Raw genomic sequence first — 18,215 nt, 5'->3', positions numbered from 1 at the left:
CTATGGTAAAAGACATAATCAGTTAGGACACCTAAATAATTCTCTCATTAGAAATATTTAATTCTGTTGCCTCCCTAATCAGTAAAAATGATTTGATCTTCTCTCAGGTCTGTCTTAAGCATCTTTTTTCTTTCTCTCTCCTCTTTTTTAACAACACTGTAGACACAGTACCAGCTGAAATCCTGCCAGTTCTACTAGCAATTAGACTTTAGTGGGAGAAAAACCTTGTCACTGGTACTGAATGCGACACAAAGCATAGCAAGAAATCTTAGTGGCACTCTGGAGGAAGGGGGGTTGGACTACATGACCTTGAAAGGTCCCTTCCAATCCAAACTATTCTATAACTCTGTGTTAGATATACTTTGTATTTTAGCACATTCTGTATCAATGTTCTGCACTCAATCACCAGCAAACCTGATGTTGTTTTTTCCCTCCACCTTGAAAACTTCTTTAGTTTAGAAAAACACATTAAGAATGTAATACAGCTATATATTTGTTTACCTAACAAGATCCATCCCCTGACTTCAACTTCCCCTGATCTACTGCATGGTGAGATTTGCTTAATTAATGGATTTCTAATCTCTGTGTATGGGCAATCTAACAAAAAGATTGCTCATTAGCACAGGAACTATGCTGCTGCGTACTACAGCTTTCATATTTTAAGAGAATTGTTTGAAAATATCACATCCTTTTCCGCCTTGCCCCCAAGCAATTTTCTGTGAGTACCATGTAAAGAAGTTTAGTGAATCTGACCTAACATGAGTCTGTATTTAAATCAAATTTCTACTAATCTCACAGCCTATTTCCTATTTATATTCTGCTCTGCTTTCCTTTTCTGTTACATTTGCTCATACTTCATAGTAAGAGCAACTTGTGGATAGCAAAGTAAAAGAAAAGAAAAATTGCACAGTTCTGGCTAATGAATTTATTCATGAGCATCTCAGATGAACTCTAATTAGTATAAAAACAGAAAGTATATAAAGCACATTGCACAAAATAATTTTTCCTACTATTTTAAAGTCAGTTTGAATGCAGTTTTAAGGTACACAGATATCCTCTCTACTTTGTAGTAGTACTGGAGAGCATGGTTGAGGAAAGATTTTTTGTATCATTGCAATGCAGGAATGCAGAGCTCCACTGCTGTCACTCTTGTGTGCATCAAGTTCATCCTTTTCCTTGCTTCCAGAATATCTCACAATGCTTTTAATTTGCTTTTTAATCTTAAGCAAAGCTGTCTAAACATGCACTAAATATTATTCAATATCATCAGCAAAGATCATAAAGATTATAAAAACAGGATAACTGAGAGCAGGGAGGAAAAAATAGTGGGAATTAATTGAGCAGTTTTTGTAATTTTACACAAAATAGGATTTTTTTCCATTCTCTCAAGATATCCATGATCCAGCCCACAAACCAATAACATGTATAAACAGTCCAGTGGTTTGGCTGCGTGTAACCACTCAGGAGTAAAATTTCCACAATCTAGCCCACTCCTGTAGCACAGTCATCTCTAAAAACTACCTCTTCATAGCAACAAGACATCAAAATCTTGTCATTAGAATAATTCAGAGATTTTATTTTCAGAACCTGTCACAAAGGTAGCAATTTATTGTATTTCCTGCAAAGGAAGAGATAATTTTTTCTTTGATGGAGGATATCTCAGCTATGACAAAAGACTAATTTTTATCTTCACTTTGCCAAAATAAATCGGCTTTTTTTCAGTGACATTATCTCAGTTACAAAGTCTAAGAATGTATCTTAATATGTAACAATAAATAGCCACATTTTATCAAAACCAGACAGTATCTGGATAATTTATGCAGTTACCTTAATTTACCTAAAGTAGATTACATCTGAAGTTAACTCATGCTTTCCTAACATACTACTGGTGTGTTTGTCATAGATTTGTATCTCTTGGTCCTACTAATATATTTGACTTCACTTAATGTGTGTTTGTTTTCTTCTTTCACTCTCATTTAGGGGTTAGTTCTGTATTTCACAGCATTCACAGAAACCAAGCAGTTCACAGAAAGATTTATGTGAAATGCACTGCTAATAATTTCCTCCTATTAACAGCAGGAGACCTCAATAACTCTTTGTATTCTCATCAGTTTACACTACAATAATTAAAATTAGAAAAACCCACTACCATCACATAGCCATATTTTACTTATGCACATATATAATCTCGAATCCAACTGAAGACGATCCTGAAAGTAGAGGTAAACCAGTTAAAGATGAAAAGAGAAATGTGTACATGTATCTCTGTAAATTCTTCCTCTTTTTCGACCACTTCTCCTGAAGTTGCAGGGGAAGATTAAAAAAAAATCCACTTTGCATCCTTTTTCCCTTAAGGACATTCCTACTTCAGCTTCTTTTCTCAGGTTCAAAGCATTATATATTTGGGAAGGTTTAGATTAAAAAACATCAATAAGTATGCGGCATGGAAAATTACTTCTATGAATTACAAAAAATACATGTAAAAGAATGACTTCTAACTACAACCTAACACCTCTGAGATTAAAAAATTAAACAAAAATAGGAGTAAAAAAAGCAGTAAAAAAAGGACTGTGTTAATATATTCCTTTTCTATTCTCAAATGCAGGTGTGTATGTGAGTGACACTGCTTTTATTTAGCATAAGTGGCGCCAAAGACAACTGAAAAATATGTGTATGAATGTGTACTGGGCCTGGTCAGTATGGAGTTAATATTCCTCATAGGAGTCTGTATGATGCTCTGTATATACAGGTACATGCACAGAAATGCAGGCCTTTTTATACATTTCTGTATATTTACTGGCAAAAAAATCCCCTTGAGACAGAGTTAATTAAGCCTGCAAATCCAAACACTTTAAAGTCTGGAAGTACTATTTTTACAGAGCCTTTGAAATTTATGTGCATTCAACCTGTGCACAAAATCAAGCAAAAGCCCTGTGGAGAAATGGCTTGTGAGCACGCAGTGAGATATCTTAACTCAGGTGCACAGCACAGATGTTATTGTTGTGTGACCGACTATAAATCTTGCATTTTCTAACGTCAGAATGCCTACCTTTGCAAGCTGCAAACAATCCTGTGTAACACATTTGTTGTACCAAATCTCCCGAAATGTTTGACCCTTTTCCCAGCAGTACTGCAACACAGGCTCGCTGCTCTGGCACGAGTGGAAGAATTATATTTGCTACAGTGAGCAGCAGTCTGAAGCCACAGTTCTCACGAGAGGCTGTGGCTGGTGGCACCCTGTGCTGGACTCCAAGAATGGGAGAGGTGGGGGCAAGGAAGGACATGGGTCAGCTCACCCTTCTGCTCACACATGAGGGACACTGACCCTCCTTCCAGGAGGGAAAAGTCATTGGATCCATGCACATAAATCATAGAGTCCTACAGGAAACGCCAGACTCTCACCTATTTTGCTTCTTTTCCCTATCAAGACTGTATTTGCAAAACAGATATCACCATCCTGTAAATGTGCTGGGCTAAAAAGACACCCTTTTGTCATTCTCATACATCCTTTCTATGAAGTTAAGAGAATGTCCAGCCTATTTCATACACCTTTGGAAAAGTGACCAGTGAGCAAAGGAAAGAAATCTCAGGTCTAATTTTTTAGGGAAAAACATTACGTGGGAAAGCTGAGCTCTCTCTACAATTATAGATATATGATAACTCCCAACACAGTTTATATCTGCAATTATTTTGATGGTGTTATGATCTGGACCCCTCAAAATACTGAGCAATTATGGCACCATTTTCCTGAAAGTTCCAGTGAGAGAAGCAGCAACTTTTTCTTGACATTTTACAAATCAGACAGATATATGTATCTCCCTAGGGGACAGAGGATATATTTTTAGGCCAAATAAGTACAGTGCTGCACACTCTCACTTCATGATACATATGTCATGGTAATTTAGGATTGTTCAGCTAATGAATCACGTGGCTCAGATCACTTGTCACTTTGTAGTTGCTAAAATGAAAGAGAATTTCATGCAAACTCTCTCAGCAATTATACAACCACTGCTAAAAGCAAAATGCAACGTGCTTTCTCCTGATCATTATTATTGACAGCTGCAGACATTCTAAAACAACTTGTTACAATTAAAAGCAAATAGTTCTGTGAGCTTTGGAATTAATGGCCTAATTTCCAGTGGATTTATATCTCCCAGTTACAAGGCTAAGGGCTGATTATTTGCTGCAGGATGTTGCTACTCAGCAGGGAGTAATCCCTCAGGCTACAGCAGCACTTTTTCCTTGCCCTGTGAAAGTTTTCTTATGGGCAGAACATTTAACAATCTCTCTTGTTCTCTCTCTATCTGTTTAATCAGGTGTGAGTTCACACAGTATTCTCCCCCTTAGCTATGACATGTCCTGATTTATTAACCTCTATTCAGCCACTTCTTTTCGTAAAACCTTCGGCAACAATTATCATCTTTCAGCCCTCCTACCTTATGCCAAATTTAGTTGAAATTGACCTACAAGTGCAGATGACTTCACAGGCAGCCAGAGAGACATGCACAAAAAGATCACAGTAGCCTCATTTCCTTAGGAGATCAGGCTAAAATCCAATTTAGCCATTTATTCAGACTCGGTCCTACTGCATCTACAGCCTGTGCTCCACTCAGAAACAGCACTTGTTGCTAATGGAAGCTGTCAATGACCCTGCATTGACAAACTGCCACGAAAGTGCTCTTGATGTGATTTATTCCTGCCGTCATTAACTTCACAGCCCACTAGCTGAAAGAAGGTGATGACTTCCCAGACAGACAGGAAAAGACAGGCAGAAATAGCAGCAGCAGGAGCAGACTCGGTGATGATGGGTGGAAACAGGTGACAGCCTGCACTCTCACTTCAGGACAGATATAGCACAACAGGGGATTTAAAAGGAAGTAGTTGTAAATTGGAAAGAGGGGACTATAGGGAGATTCACAGCGTATGGTCAGGTTTCTGCTTTTCAGGTTGTCTCTTACTCTTGCTTTATTCCCACTTTTTCTCATCCCAACCTGAATATTTTAAGGCTTCATTCAGAAGCCCTATCTTTTTTTAGGGTTTGCCTTGAAAAATCCTTCAAGCAGCTCATGCAAGTGTCAAATGGCAAGAGCCTACTAAGAAACACAAGGGCCATGTTTCCATGCCCCTAAACTGTCTAGCTAGGTGTTACACAGTTCCCTGGCTTCCCAAGCCCCTCCTAAAAAGGTGTCATTGGCAGGGTCACAGGGGACTGGGATCATGCAGACAAAGCCAACACTGATTCATCATGACCTCCAAAGAGCTAGCAGAGGTCCCTGGCACACTAACTGCTCTTGAAATCTGTTGCATCCATGTGAAATCCCAAGGGACCAAAGGCATGCAGACACCGTGGTGATATCCCTTGCCTATGAGGTCTCACCTCCTGTGGAAGGGGGTTCCTGGGAGCTTAGCACTAGAACTCACACCAGCTCTTTGTTTCATTTAAATTCTCCTCATGAACCTTTCAGCATAATGCCTTTGTAAAGCTAGCAATAAGTGTAGGAAATACATATCAAACTTCTCTGTGTATTTGACCAAGAAGAATGATCTTTTTTCGTCATTAAAGCCTACTTCATTCTACTTGCTAAATAAAGACCACTACAGAAAATGAGAAGCAACAAAAATGTAAAGTATTCTTTTAACAAACAATTAAAATCTACAAGTAACTTATTAGAAGAGCTGTATTTTTGATGCATATTAACTTCCGTACGTGAAGCATCAGTAATTTACTGCATATTTGAATCACCATGTTCTAAACATTCAAATGACAAAAGAGACAAAAGGTTTATAAAAATCTCAGAAGAGTGACAGAAAAGCTAGAAGCAACTTTTTTAACAAAGACTCTTAGTTATCAGCAAATGTTTCTTGGAAACCTTACATTTTACGATAAGATAATGAAACAAGCATAAGAAAAACACAAATTCATGGATCCAGTATCAGAGGAATATGCATAGGAATTTTTTCAGTGAGTTTCACAACAGGAATAGGGATGAGAAGGGGAGGTAATAAAAGGTAGAACAGTTCCATGTGATCAATGCTTTTGTTTCATATGACTAAAAGCATGGTGCCTGCTTACCTTTCACAGCGTGGTCCCACGTAGCCAGCTGGGCACTCATCACACATTAATCCACGATGTCGGTCAAAATGACACGTTGGGCTAAAGCTGTGTTGTTGATATTGAGAAAGAAGAGGGACAAAGAAGAAACATAAAGAAAACATGGTTAGCAGCATAGCTCTCTTCCCACTTCAGAGATTGTTAATTTGCAAAACAGTGGCCAGGAAAAGTGATTCTGCTCTAGGACACGGGGCTTAAGTTCGACTCCAGCAAATTGAATTTGGAATGACTCTGCTATTTCTGCGACACTGAATATAGAGCAGCGGATGGCAGCATCCCAATAGCCTGTTATTACGGGACTTGAGCCTGCCAGTGAGTGGTCTGGATACCATTAAAAAGGCAGGAATGTACAGCTGCTTGTTTGTGCCCCCGAGAGGCTGGCAAAACAATCTGTGCCATAACATGGCCCCTATATAAATCTTTCTGAAGGACAACCGATTAAAAGCTCAGTTAACTTTGTGTATAGTCAGCTGTGAAAGGAACCCAGTGAACAAGAAAGGGGAGGGGCAACATGGGAAATATCTGGTACAGCTTCCCAGAGAGTGTATTTGAGTTAATTGAGTGCCAATGACCTCAAGCAACAGGCCACACAGACATGTTGAAGTTTAAGAATAGCTTGCAGACTAGAAAGTTTTACCTCTGTGTTATGCTCTAATTATTTTTGGATGGTTTGGGGTTTTTTTTCTCTTTTTTTTTTATTTTAATAAATAAGGATACTGTAGCCATTTGCAAGCTCTGCATCTCAATGCCTGTGTTTAACTCTGAACTGTGTTCCTTCATAGTCAGCATCCTGCTTTCCACAACCCTTCTCCCTTAACCCACTTTTCTGAAGAAACCTCCTGACACACTGAAAGATACTACACAGAAGAAGAGGCAATCTGTTCTTCTGTAATTCTGTAATGATTATTAGAGACAGAGACATGTGAGCATCTTTATAAAGCCTCGTGTAAATAATGGCAATCAATTCTGGTCAACTAAATCGAAAAATAGAAAAAGGAAAGAAAAGAAATAAAAGACCAGGTGTAGGTGCATAGAAGGATGACTATTCAAAGGGGGAAAACAAAGCACCTATGTGAAAAAAAATACTAAATTACCTTTTATAACCTAGGAAAAGAAAATTTGAGAAGCAATAGAATTGCTCCAACAAAGACAGCAGAAGGAAGGCATATTCAAGGTAACAGTGCATGCTATAACAATAACTAATAGACATAATCTGACCTTGGATATATTAAAGAAGGATATACCATGACAGTTTCTGGGAAGTAATAGGCCCAGGAGGACAGAAAAGCTTAATTAGCATCATTTAATGTGATTAGCTGCTGGTGACTGGACCCCACTTCTCAAGAGTCATCCATCCTGTTATCTGTCCTCAGTTATTCTTTATTCTGTGTTATCCCACAAATATAAGAGACCAGTAATAAAAACATGGGATGGTCAGGACCAATAAATAAAGACAGATGCTGTCATTTTTCTCTTTCCAATAAGGATTATGTTTGTGTTATTTTGCAATGTCACTTACTTAATAAAAGATTCAGTAATATTTAATAATGGAGGAAGAGTCAGTTGAAGAAACAATAATTGTTCATTCTCTTCTTTAATAGCAATGAAAGGACACATTATCATTGAATATAATCAGCAGCACCTGACTTGCTTGAAGTTCCTGCTTGTCAGTCCCAACCTCACTCTTTCCAAGAGCTTCATGGAAAACTTTGTAGAGATGCTATCACAGCTCATTATTATACCATTGTACAAAATTGACTGTACCAAAGTTCCTCAAAGAGCTCTGCATTTAACTGCACAAATTTTAAATATAATAAAGATAATAATTGTAAGGATGATGATGATGATAATAATAATAATAATAATAATAATAATAATAATAATAATAATGTACTTATTATTACAAAGCAATAATGGTGAACAGTAGAATTTCTATGTTTTAAGGGTTATGCTCAGACCTTGCTCAGACCTTGATTCGTTCTGTGACTTAATAGTTGGACTACATTTCAACAATAAACATTAATATACTGAGAAATTCCCATCTGCGTGCTGTTAAGGAAATGTATGATAGCAAGCTGAGAAGAGTTTATCTTCCTGATTATTGAGAATCTCATTACTCACTAGTGCTAAACACTAATGAACTGTGAGTATTGATTTGTCAAAACAAGCTTCAAAAAATGGTAGTTCCCCCTCTTGATTTATCATTGCTTTTATGGTTTTCCCATATGGCAGCAACACCAGTACGAGTCAGGACACAGGACAAGTATGAATATACAGTATGGGTATGCATGTAATAAGTGTGTGTTGGGAGACAGGGCAACCTAAAAGCTTCCTAGTGTATTACAGAAAACACCCCCGATAATATGTTTGTGATTTTATCTAATTTTCCAAGCAAAAATTAAAATTCTGAGACCAATCCAAATTCTCAGTTCACGTGCTATGAATTTACTCCCGACCTTCCCAGGCTGAGTGAGAGATCTTCTATCTCCCATTTCCAGTGATAAAGCATTCCTGTCAAAGTCTTTGCTACATATATTAAATTTATGCCTACATCAAGAGACGAGCAGTAATTATTCCAAACATCTATGTTTTTTAGAAATTATGGGGAAAAAAAAAATTCCTTTGAAACTGCTTGAGGACCAAGAATGTTAGAACAGTTTCTAAGAGTGGTATGTGTACCAGAAGACATCGGATGAAGGAATTGTGTTCATTGCATAACCATTTATAACATGGGTATTCATTTTATCTACATCACATAGCCACATATATGAAGATATATGCAAAAAAAAAAAGAAAATACAACGCAGGATGTAGAAAACAAGCTTAGAAAATTTAATTTTAGTTTCCTAAGTTTGGCAAAGTGCTCTTTTCTGACATATGGCAAGCCATTTATGACTGCTGTGCTTCAGAAGGCACATGACTGGCTTCAGTGACTGCATATGGAAACTCATGCCATTAGGAAACAGGAAAGGGAATCAGCAGCAGCTAAATCCACTGAAGTCACAGACAGAACAACAAAATCATCACATCCTTTCAACAACTGTTAGAAGAGTTCTCCACTTTATGCGGCATTGCAAAGGTGCTGTGAGAACAGTGAAGGGAACCATGACAAACATAATGAATAAATGAGACTCTACTACAAAATATAAAACTTATTTCTTAATAGAAATATATCTCACAGGCCCATTACATGGACAATATTCTCTATGCAGTGGGAACTTAGTATTAAGCTTAGAAACCTACAGATATCCTGTCATATCATGTTAGGAATTAAATACCTCAGGAATTAAAATCTGTACACAGCTATTTATAATAATTGGAACATACAATTAGTCATTTGTTCAGTTACTCAGAAAGAACATGACATATCCTACATCTGTACAGTGACATGAACTTGGTAAAAGTTTGTTTTTCACATGAAGGCATCTGAATTGTTTGAAAATATTATCCCTAGCATAAGAAACTCATTGGCAGTTAAGTAAGAAAGCAAAGAAGTATTTCAATAGCATTCAGATAACACATTAAATCTTTAAAACCTCTTTTTTTCCTCAAAAACAATTTTAATAATTGGTCTAGACTGTAACATCATGAGAGTTTGAACCTGTCAAAAAGTTCTACAAAGCTAAACTTTGTACACTTCAAGACACACAGTTTCACAGTTGAAAGAACATTTATACTGTGTGTTTGTTCTGTACCTATTTTATTTTTCATGAAAACTAAATATTAGAAAGGGGACTGTTAACTTCACAAAAGGAAAGTAAAGCACCCAGAACTATGATGACTGTGTAATGGAGGTCTCCAGGCATTTTGCCAATCATAACCTAAATTCAATCTATTTGACTTGGTTTGTTGCACATCTGTGCAAGACAGAAATGTGATAGTGTTTTTCCTTCTTTGTCAGCACAGTGTTCTCAAACAAGAGAAAGATAATTGACTACTGAGGCAAGGAAATACCAAGTAATGAGAATGTCAGAGGAGCCGTGCCTGAGCAGCAGATATAATAAACCCATATATATGTATCTAATAAAACCAACTCAGGAGCTGTGTTAACAGGAAGGCAGGCTCCCATTCTACAAATCCCTGGAATTTCCGCTCGTAAGTGCTTAGACTATTCCTGCTCTGATCAGTGCAATTTTAATAGGATGCAATGCCACAGACAAGATTCAGAACAGTTTTATTCAGGTACATCATGTAAAATGCTTTTGGTACTATTATTTTCCAGGCACTGGCTGTGACAAAACCAATAAAAAGTGTTAAAGCCACTTTGTTTATCTATTAAGTTAAGTGATGGAGTAGCATAGACAAGGTTTTGTAATGAAGGAAACTTTGGTTCTTAGATCAGAATGTTGAATAACTTCACTTGTATTTTTATTTAATAAAACAAATTTAAAGTAAAAGCAGAAAAAACTCATGTCAAATCTGCCAATTCAGCTCTAAAATAGAAACAACTACCCTTACAGAGGACAGAAAAGCAAATGCTAGTTATTAATTTGAAAAGCAATCATCCAAATTCTGTGTTGTTCTTTCTGCCGTAGTCTCATCTAGCTTTTGTCTTCATCTGCCCACTTAGGCACTCGGTACAACTGTAAAAATAAAAGTTTATATTGCAGAATATATTATTTGATTGAAAGGAAAAAAATATCTCAAGCATACCTGTAAAAAAATAAATTAAGAAATAATGCAATTTAATAAGGGGGAAAGTGCAATATGCAATAAATGCTCAACCTACTTGTTAGAAGGTATATTTAGGGGGCAAGCACACAACTGACAATCTTCAGCTGTCCCTTTAGTTGCATCACCATAGAAGCCAGGCAGACATCTATCACAAAATGAACCACCTGTGTTGTGCTTGCAGTCCTAAAGAGAAGATGTAAGCACAAATTGACAATTAGATGACTTGCATATGGAAAAAGGTCTGCAAAATCTATCCTTATTTTTTTTCTGCCACAATCAGTGTTTCATATGTTCTTGTAGATAACTTTTTTCCATGTAAAACAAAAAGAATATTTGACATAAAACCTTTAAATTTATACCACACAACAGCTGTGTTATTATTTTAGCTTGCTTAAAGAAAACCAACTTTTAAAGGAGCATAAGACAAGTTTAGCATTGCAGTCTTGCAACAGGCCATATTTTGTGACAACTGTTTTCAGATGTTGATTCCAAAAATACAGCCCAGATGATATAATTTATAAAAATGAATTTTTACTTTTGACATGTATGTGCATTGGTTCATTTTATAAGGTATACAGCTAGTAGTATTTGTAAATTGTAGCACAGCCTGAATTACTTAAATCTGATTTGCTAGAATAGAATCCAGCGTCTTTCATGAGTAGAAGGAAGGACAAGTATACCATATATAGGGTGCTATCCAATACTTTGTGTTCATTTATGTGACTGCATAATAGGAGAGAAATTAAGCTGAGCATATGAAACATGCAGTATAAAAATGGCAGTACTACATTTGCATTTTTGTTTATAACTTTTGGCTGATCTCAAATTAAGCAATCTTTTAGTAGAATGGAAATCAGTCCTGTGAGAAAAAGCTTCTCATGATGACTTGTAAGGACGAAGTTTTAAGGAGTAATTACCCCTTCTATTCTTCTTCCCTCTCACCATATAGAATTTAGAAACTCTACGTAATTTCACTGAATCCATAATAGATTCAGAAAAATTACTTTTCTGGCTTAATCTATTTCCTTTCTTCACCCCACATTACTAGCACACCACAATATTCCTTTCACTGCTATTTCACACAAGATACCCAAGTATAGCCCTTTCACAATGCAGAAACAGAGAAAGCAGACAGAATGGTTTGGGATATTAAATGCCATATTGATGTGCTTGGTATGGACTGAAAAAAGGATTAAAAGAGCATATGTCAACTTAAAAAGGCCAGAATGAAAGCCATGAGAGAGATTTTTGCTAATAGGGTGTGTTCTGCTGTGTTTTAGACTATGGGCCAGATCAAATCTAGAATGTTTCATTAAAGCTGCAGCTTAAGGACTCTGAAGGTTTGTTTTCATTTGGATTTTTGTTTGTTTGTGAGGGGTGTTTTGTTTGTTTTGGTTTTTGTTTGTTTAGTTTTTATTCTTTAAGTGTAGGCACTTTCAAATTTAAAACTTAATTTAAAATTGTTTTTTAGGAACACTTTAAGATTGTTTTATCATTTTAGTAAGTCACGCATATGGTACTGATTGCTATTTAACAGCCTTACTGTCTGGAAAACATAATTTTTCCTCAATAAGGAAACAGACAATATTCTAAGGAACACTGATTCCTTCCTCACAGCTTTCCAGGATTGCAATTATTTATACAAAGCTTTTTTGCACTGTGCTCTGCACCTGGGCAGTTGAAAAAGCACAATATCCTTTTCAGTCATGCGGGCATCGGTGTCAAAAGCATTTGCCTTCAGAAATAGTTTGTTGTTTTAAAGGGTGCTTTCTTATTGCTAGTGCATACAATCAGCATATATCTGAAATGAAAGCATCAATCAAAATACTGTATTTTAACATTATTTAGAGATTGTGAGGTAATACCAAATTAAAATTAAAATTACGGCTTTAGTACAGCCAGCCGGGTTAAAATCAACTTCCATAAGTTAACTAATCCATTTGATTGGTATTTCAAGCATAGACATTCAAAAAGAATCTACCAGCCATACCAAAAAAAGTAGCCAGGAACAATATGCTTTTTAAAGAAGATGTGACAAAAATAATTTAAGTGTTTCAAAAGAAAAATCCTCTGCAATTCAACTTTTTAAAGACATGTCAAATTATTTGTACTTTTTCTGAAAAATAATGGATTCTTCTTTTGTGATAAGTTTAGCTTTAAATATCCTCAGACATATCTTAACGTTTTTGAAGAATATGAACAGTTTATATGTCAAGGATGTTATTAAAGTGAGAGAAGCTAATACACTACTTTAAAGCTTCACATCTCTTGCTGAGTGGTACTTGCAGGTTCTGCATTTTTAAAGTAAAACACCTGAAACCTTCCATTTTGTAGGAAAACATTTCTTGTGACAAAGACATGCTGAGTGGTACTTGCAGGTTCTGCTTTTTTAAAGTAAAACACCTGAAACCTTCCATTTTGTAGGAAAACATTTCTTGTTACAAAGACATGACCGCCTTCACTTTGATGAAGTATTTTCTGGCCCTTCAACATCAGTCATTTCCATGTACTGTGTCTGATCCTACTCAATTCAGACCCCTGTTTCTAATTCCTCACAATTGTAGAATGATAGACTATCCACAGCTGGGAGGATTGAGTCTAACTCCAGTCCCTGTGCAGAACATCCCCAGGAGTCACACCATGTGCCTGAGAGCAATGTCCAAAAACCTCCTGAACTCTGTCAGGCTTGGTGCTGTGACTACTGCTCTGGGGAGCCTGTTCCAGTGCCCAACCACCCTCTGGGTGAAGAACCTTTTTCTAATATCCAACCTAAACCTTTCCTGACACAACTCTAAGCCATTCCTTCAAGTCCTGGTCACCACAGAGAAGAGACCAGTGCCTGCCCCTCCTCTTCTCCTGATGAGGAAGTTGCAGACTGCAGTGAGGTCTCCCCTCAGTCTCCTCCAGGCTGAACAGATCAAGTGACTTCAACCATTTATCTTACAGCTTCATCTCCAGGCCCTTCACCATCCTCATAGCCCTCCTTTGGATACCGTCTAACAGCTCAATGTCTTTTTTATGTCCCTCTGTGTCCAACACATGAGCCAGCTGCTCACCCATTACATGATGTGTTTATCCAACTGTGTGCTGGTCATTTTTTCCAGAAGGATCCTGTGAGAGACAGTATGAACAGCTTTACTGAAGTCCAGAAATATTTCAACTGGCTGCCCCTGATCACTTAAGTGGGTTACCTTGTCATAAAAAAAAATAAATTTGATAAGCCAGATTATCCCCTCATGAAGCCATTTTGGCTCTGATCGATGACTGCACTATCCTCCAGGTGTTTCTCAATACCTCTCAGAAAAATCTTCCCTGTAATTTTACTATACATTGAAATGAGATTGACAGGCCTACAGTTTCCATGCCATCCTTCTCAACCTTTTTGAAAATTCAAATGTTAGCCAGCTTCGTCTCAACTATTGTCTTTCCGTATTTCCAAGGCTGTTCAAAAATGATTGAGAGAGGCCTCAGAATGACATCCGCCAGGTCTTGGAGTATTCCTGGATGAATCCCATCAGACACCATAGATTTATATGGATCCAGTAGATGTTGCACTAGTTCATGGTACACTGAGAGTTTATCATACTCACAGCCATGGTCCTTCAGCTCAAGGCACTGGGACCCCTTTAGCCCATCATCAGTGCTGGAGACAAAGGCAAAGAAAGAATTAAACATCTCTGCCTTGCCTATATCCCTGTTTGTGAGGGGACCATCTTCACCCTGTAATGGGCTAATGTTATTTCTGCACTACCACTTGCTATTAACTTATTTAAAATACTCTTAGTATTGCCCCCCATACTTCCATCCAGCTCCAACTCCAGTTGAGCTTTGACCACACCATATTTTCCCCTAAAGAGGCAAGCAGCATTTCTGTATTCCTCCCACATCACCTGATCTTGCTTCCACCATGTGCACCTTCCTTTTTTGCCATATCTCCAAAAGAAGGCTGCCGCTCAGCCAAGCTGGCCTTCTGCCTCTGACTTCTGAAATTTTGGAATTGCCTGTTCCTGTGCCCTCAGGAGGCAGTGCTTAAAAAGTGACTTGTACTGATGGTCCCCAGCATGTTCAAAAGCAATGAATTGATTTTTAAATCTAAAACAAACAAAAAAAGAGAACTCCACATATACAGGACCAAAATCTGAGCATACCATACATATGTTAGTTTATCTGAGAAGTAATGACCTTGTGTACCCTATACTTTTCTCCTTAAGCCAGTTTGGACCTTCCAGGACAAAGAACAAGGGTTATGTATGTATGTATGTAGATGTGACCCAATCTGCCTGTTCTCTTCAGTGATGCATTAAACTTCTTGCTAATCTGCCACATTTACAGATCAGTACTGTAAGTACTGAAGTAGACAAGTCCTTCTAAAAATATTATCAACCCTCATGAAAGATTTGTGTTTCTTGATATCAGTTGGCTGAATCTCAATTTGAAACTTGCCAAATGTACAGCAATGGTTTTGAACATCATCTGGTTCGAGCAATGTCTAATTATACTGAGATTATTTCTTTAAAGCATGCTTAAGCCTCTCATGTGTTAATTTCACGTTCATAGGAAAACTGGACAGGTTTTTTTCATGTGATGAGAATGGGTACAAAATAGATCATGATCAACTTCTCTAACCTGCTCAGTACATTATATCTGCTTTCTTTTTATTCCCAATGAAATAGAGGCTGTTCCAACACATTGATCTAGTGGTTTGTTAAAATCCATGGGGTTTTTTCACAGATCCATAGTCTTGTGGCCAGGAACAATTTTATGTCCAAACACTTATGCTTTCAATTCCAACATCGTTTCAATACAATGATTTCAATTTTATCTCACACTATTTTGAATGTATTAATTTTTGTACCTCTTTTAGCTCTGAACATCTTTAAACTTCAGTTAGACAACCTCTGTGTAATTAAAACTGTGGGATTTATTTTTGTCCAAAAGATATGTATGACTCAGACCTTGCTCCCTACAAACTTCCTTGCTGATGTCCTGGAGAGAGTTTTCCACCATTTCCTACTGAGCCAGCTCTCCCTTTTTTGAAGAAACCAAATGAGCTTTATGCCCAATATCAGGGGACAGTAAATTCACACTGAAAACCACTCCAGCATATGCGGCTGAGTGTATATGAACATGGAAAGAAACATTTAGAATAGAATGCCAGTGATGGAAATAAAACTACACACAGGGATTATGAACAGAGTCCAAGATAGCACATTTGGCATGCTGCTGCCCTTCCTCAGAATACCTGTCACAGAGACAACCAGGGAAGCTGTTAAAGCCAGCTAAAGAAAGTAAGTCTGGGTGCCTATTTTAGTATATTCCTGAGCTGTCTAGACCAGACAATGGTATTCTGCCTTTGGAAGCATGAATAAGCTCTTCTAGTATTTTCAAACTACTGTAATGTCAAGATGAACAGACAATTCTCTTTCCTGGTGTAACAATACAAATGTAATCAGGATGTTGCAGAGGCTTTACCTATCTTCACTTGAGTGAGAGCCTGTACTGCATTTAGCTAGGACATATTTTTTTACGGTGGATATGAAGATGGATAAAGACATTTTGTTGCTCTGGTGACAAACGCTGTCTAAAGCACACGTCCATCAGCACTGACACCAGCCTCATTCTACATGGTATATGTTGTTTATACACAGAGGAATACAACATGGAAAGGATGCCACTGGGGACTGCCCACTTAGACCATATCTTTGGGGAGAAAGATTTACTTTCTCTGGGCTTGCTAACAGGAACATAGTATCCTGCAATGAATGAAACACCTTGAAATGTGCTTGCTCTTCACAAGGTTTAGGTTTAATCGACCTACTAAAGCTACTGTAAATGTGTGTGTGTAATAGTAAAAAAGAATATTTCTGAATGTTCCAAATTGCCTTATGTACCAAAGCAGTTATGCATATCACAATGGTAACGAGAACGAGGTATTGTGCAGCTCTCTGTGGCTGCTCTGGGATCAAAGGGCTTTGCAGGTTACTGCAAGATATATGTTAAAATGAGCTTTTTATACAGGCCTGTGTCGAAGCAGATGATTTGAGCTTTTATCATGAGTCAAAAACACATTTCAGCTTCTTTTCAACTACATTTCAAAGCTAAGGAAGAGCTAAAGGAAGTATCATATCAGTAAATTAGATGCCTAAATTGTCTGTTGTATTACTGAGAAAACACCATGAATAATAATAAGGAGGCCAAAAGGCTGTGTAAACCTCAATAGAAAGAATGCCTTTGATGTGAAACATTTCTCTTTTTCAGCACTCAGACTTCTCTCTCTTTCACTTCAAAAGGCTTATGATCCAAATTGAATAGCAGCATTTAATAGCCCGCATGGATACTAACCGATCTGACTTACAGTGCTTTCAAAGTTGTAAGAAAATCCAGAACTGATTTTAAGCTCCCTGTGCACCTCTTCTCTATAGCCTGATCTAGTATAAGCTACAGAACAAAAAATGCGGAGTGTTTGATAACATGTGTAGATGAAAGTGCATCTTCAGCTGGTTATTTTCCACTTCCTTGTCAGTGCTGTGTTCTCTTACACCAGCACCCTTGGAACATCAGAAGGGGGAGCTCAGCTGCCTGAGTCAACAGCTCGCGCCAACCAAAAAGCACAAAAAGCAATATGCAGCCTACGTGGCCTTCTCTTTTATCCAGGCTGGTGCTACAGACAAAAATAGGCAGCTGTGCAGGGGCTAAAATGTGAAGACACAGAAGGCAACAACCTCAGAACTTACATCCAGCTATGGACCCCTAAGCAAAACAGTCAACATGCCTTAAACAAGATTCCTCCTTCCTTTTCTCTCCTGTTAACTGATTTTATCCCACACAAATATTATAAACATTGTAGCTGGAGAATCTGGTCATTAAGGCAAAAAAAAATTTTGTCAGGAAGCACAAATCCACATTACCCTAGTGATAAACATTTTCACTGAGTATTAAGTGAAAGATTCAAAATATGGCTGTCACGTCAAACATGTTTTTCATACTAGGTACTTCTCTGAGGCTTACACAGTATAATTAAATTGAGAATAATTTTAAGCTTCTATTCATGAAAAAGCAATTTGAAAAATCCACTGATCCACACATTAAGGATATCTTGTTTTGCACTGCAATGCAATTAAACATCTTCTATGAGCAAAACAGGAAGAACAGTAATAATTCTAAGTGCCAAATTATATTGGAAAAAGCTTGAATTTTCATTTTGGCATTTTCCCAGCAGGTTTTTCTTAAGGAAATGAAAGGGAACATTTAGAAACATGCACATTACAGAGTCTGCTTGAAATTCTGCAGGGAAATGAGAGTATATCCCACTAAACTGGCACTGGCTTAAATTGTGCTTCTGCAAGACTAATGAAATTAGACATGTTGTTTCAAGCTTTATGCCACGTCAGACAATATAAAACTAAAAATGCCCTTGAGTCAATCAGAA

The 18,215-nt window shown here is 37.3% G+C and overlaps 1 protein-coding gene across 8 annotated transcripts in view; it reads right to left on the bottom strand.

The window, feature by feature from the left end:
* LAMA2 (laminin subunit alpha 2) overlaps positions 1-18,215 on the bottom strand; it is a 334,549-nt gene that overhangs the window by 125,898 nt on the left and 190,436 nt on the right. For all 8 annotated transcript variants that reach the window (XM_064708035.1, XM_064708043.1, XM_064708042.1 and 5 more), the window contains 2 exons: positions 10,842-10,969; positions 6,074-6,160 (listed from right to left, as the gene is read on the bottom strand). In XM_064708035.1, coding sequence (XP_064564105.1) covers positions 6,074-6,160; positions 10,842-10,969 — 215 coding nt within the window. The remainder of the gene's footprint in view (positions 1-6,073; positions 6,161-10,841; positions 10,970-18,215) is intronic.

Source organism: Zonotrichia leucophrys, chromosome 3 (assembly GCF_028769735.1).
Source record: "Zonotrichia leucophrys gambelii isolate GWCS_2022_RI chromosome 3, RI_Zleu_2.0, whole genome shotgun sequence".
Classification (NCBI taxonomy): Eukaryota; Metazoa; Chordata; class Aves; order Passeriformes; family Passerellidae; genus Zonotrichia; species Zonotrichia leucophrys.
The sequence above is the reverse complement of the archived record's forward strand: the minus strand, read 5'-3'. Positions and strand labels throughout refer to the sequence as shown.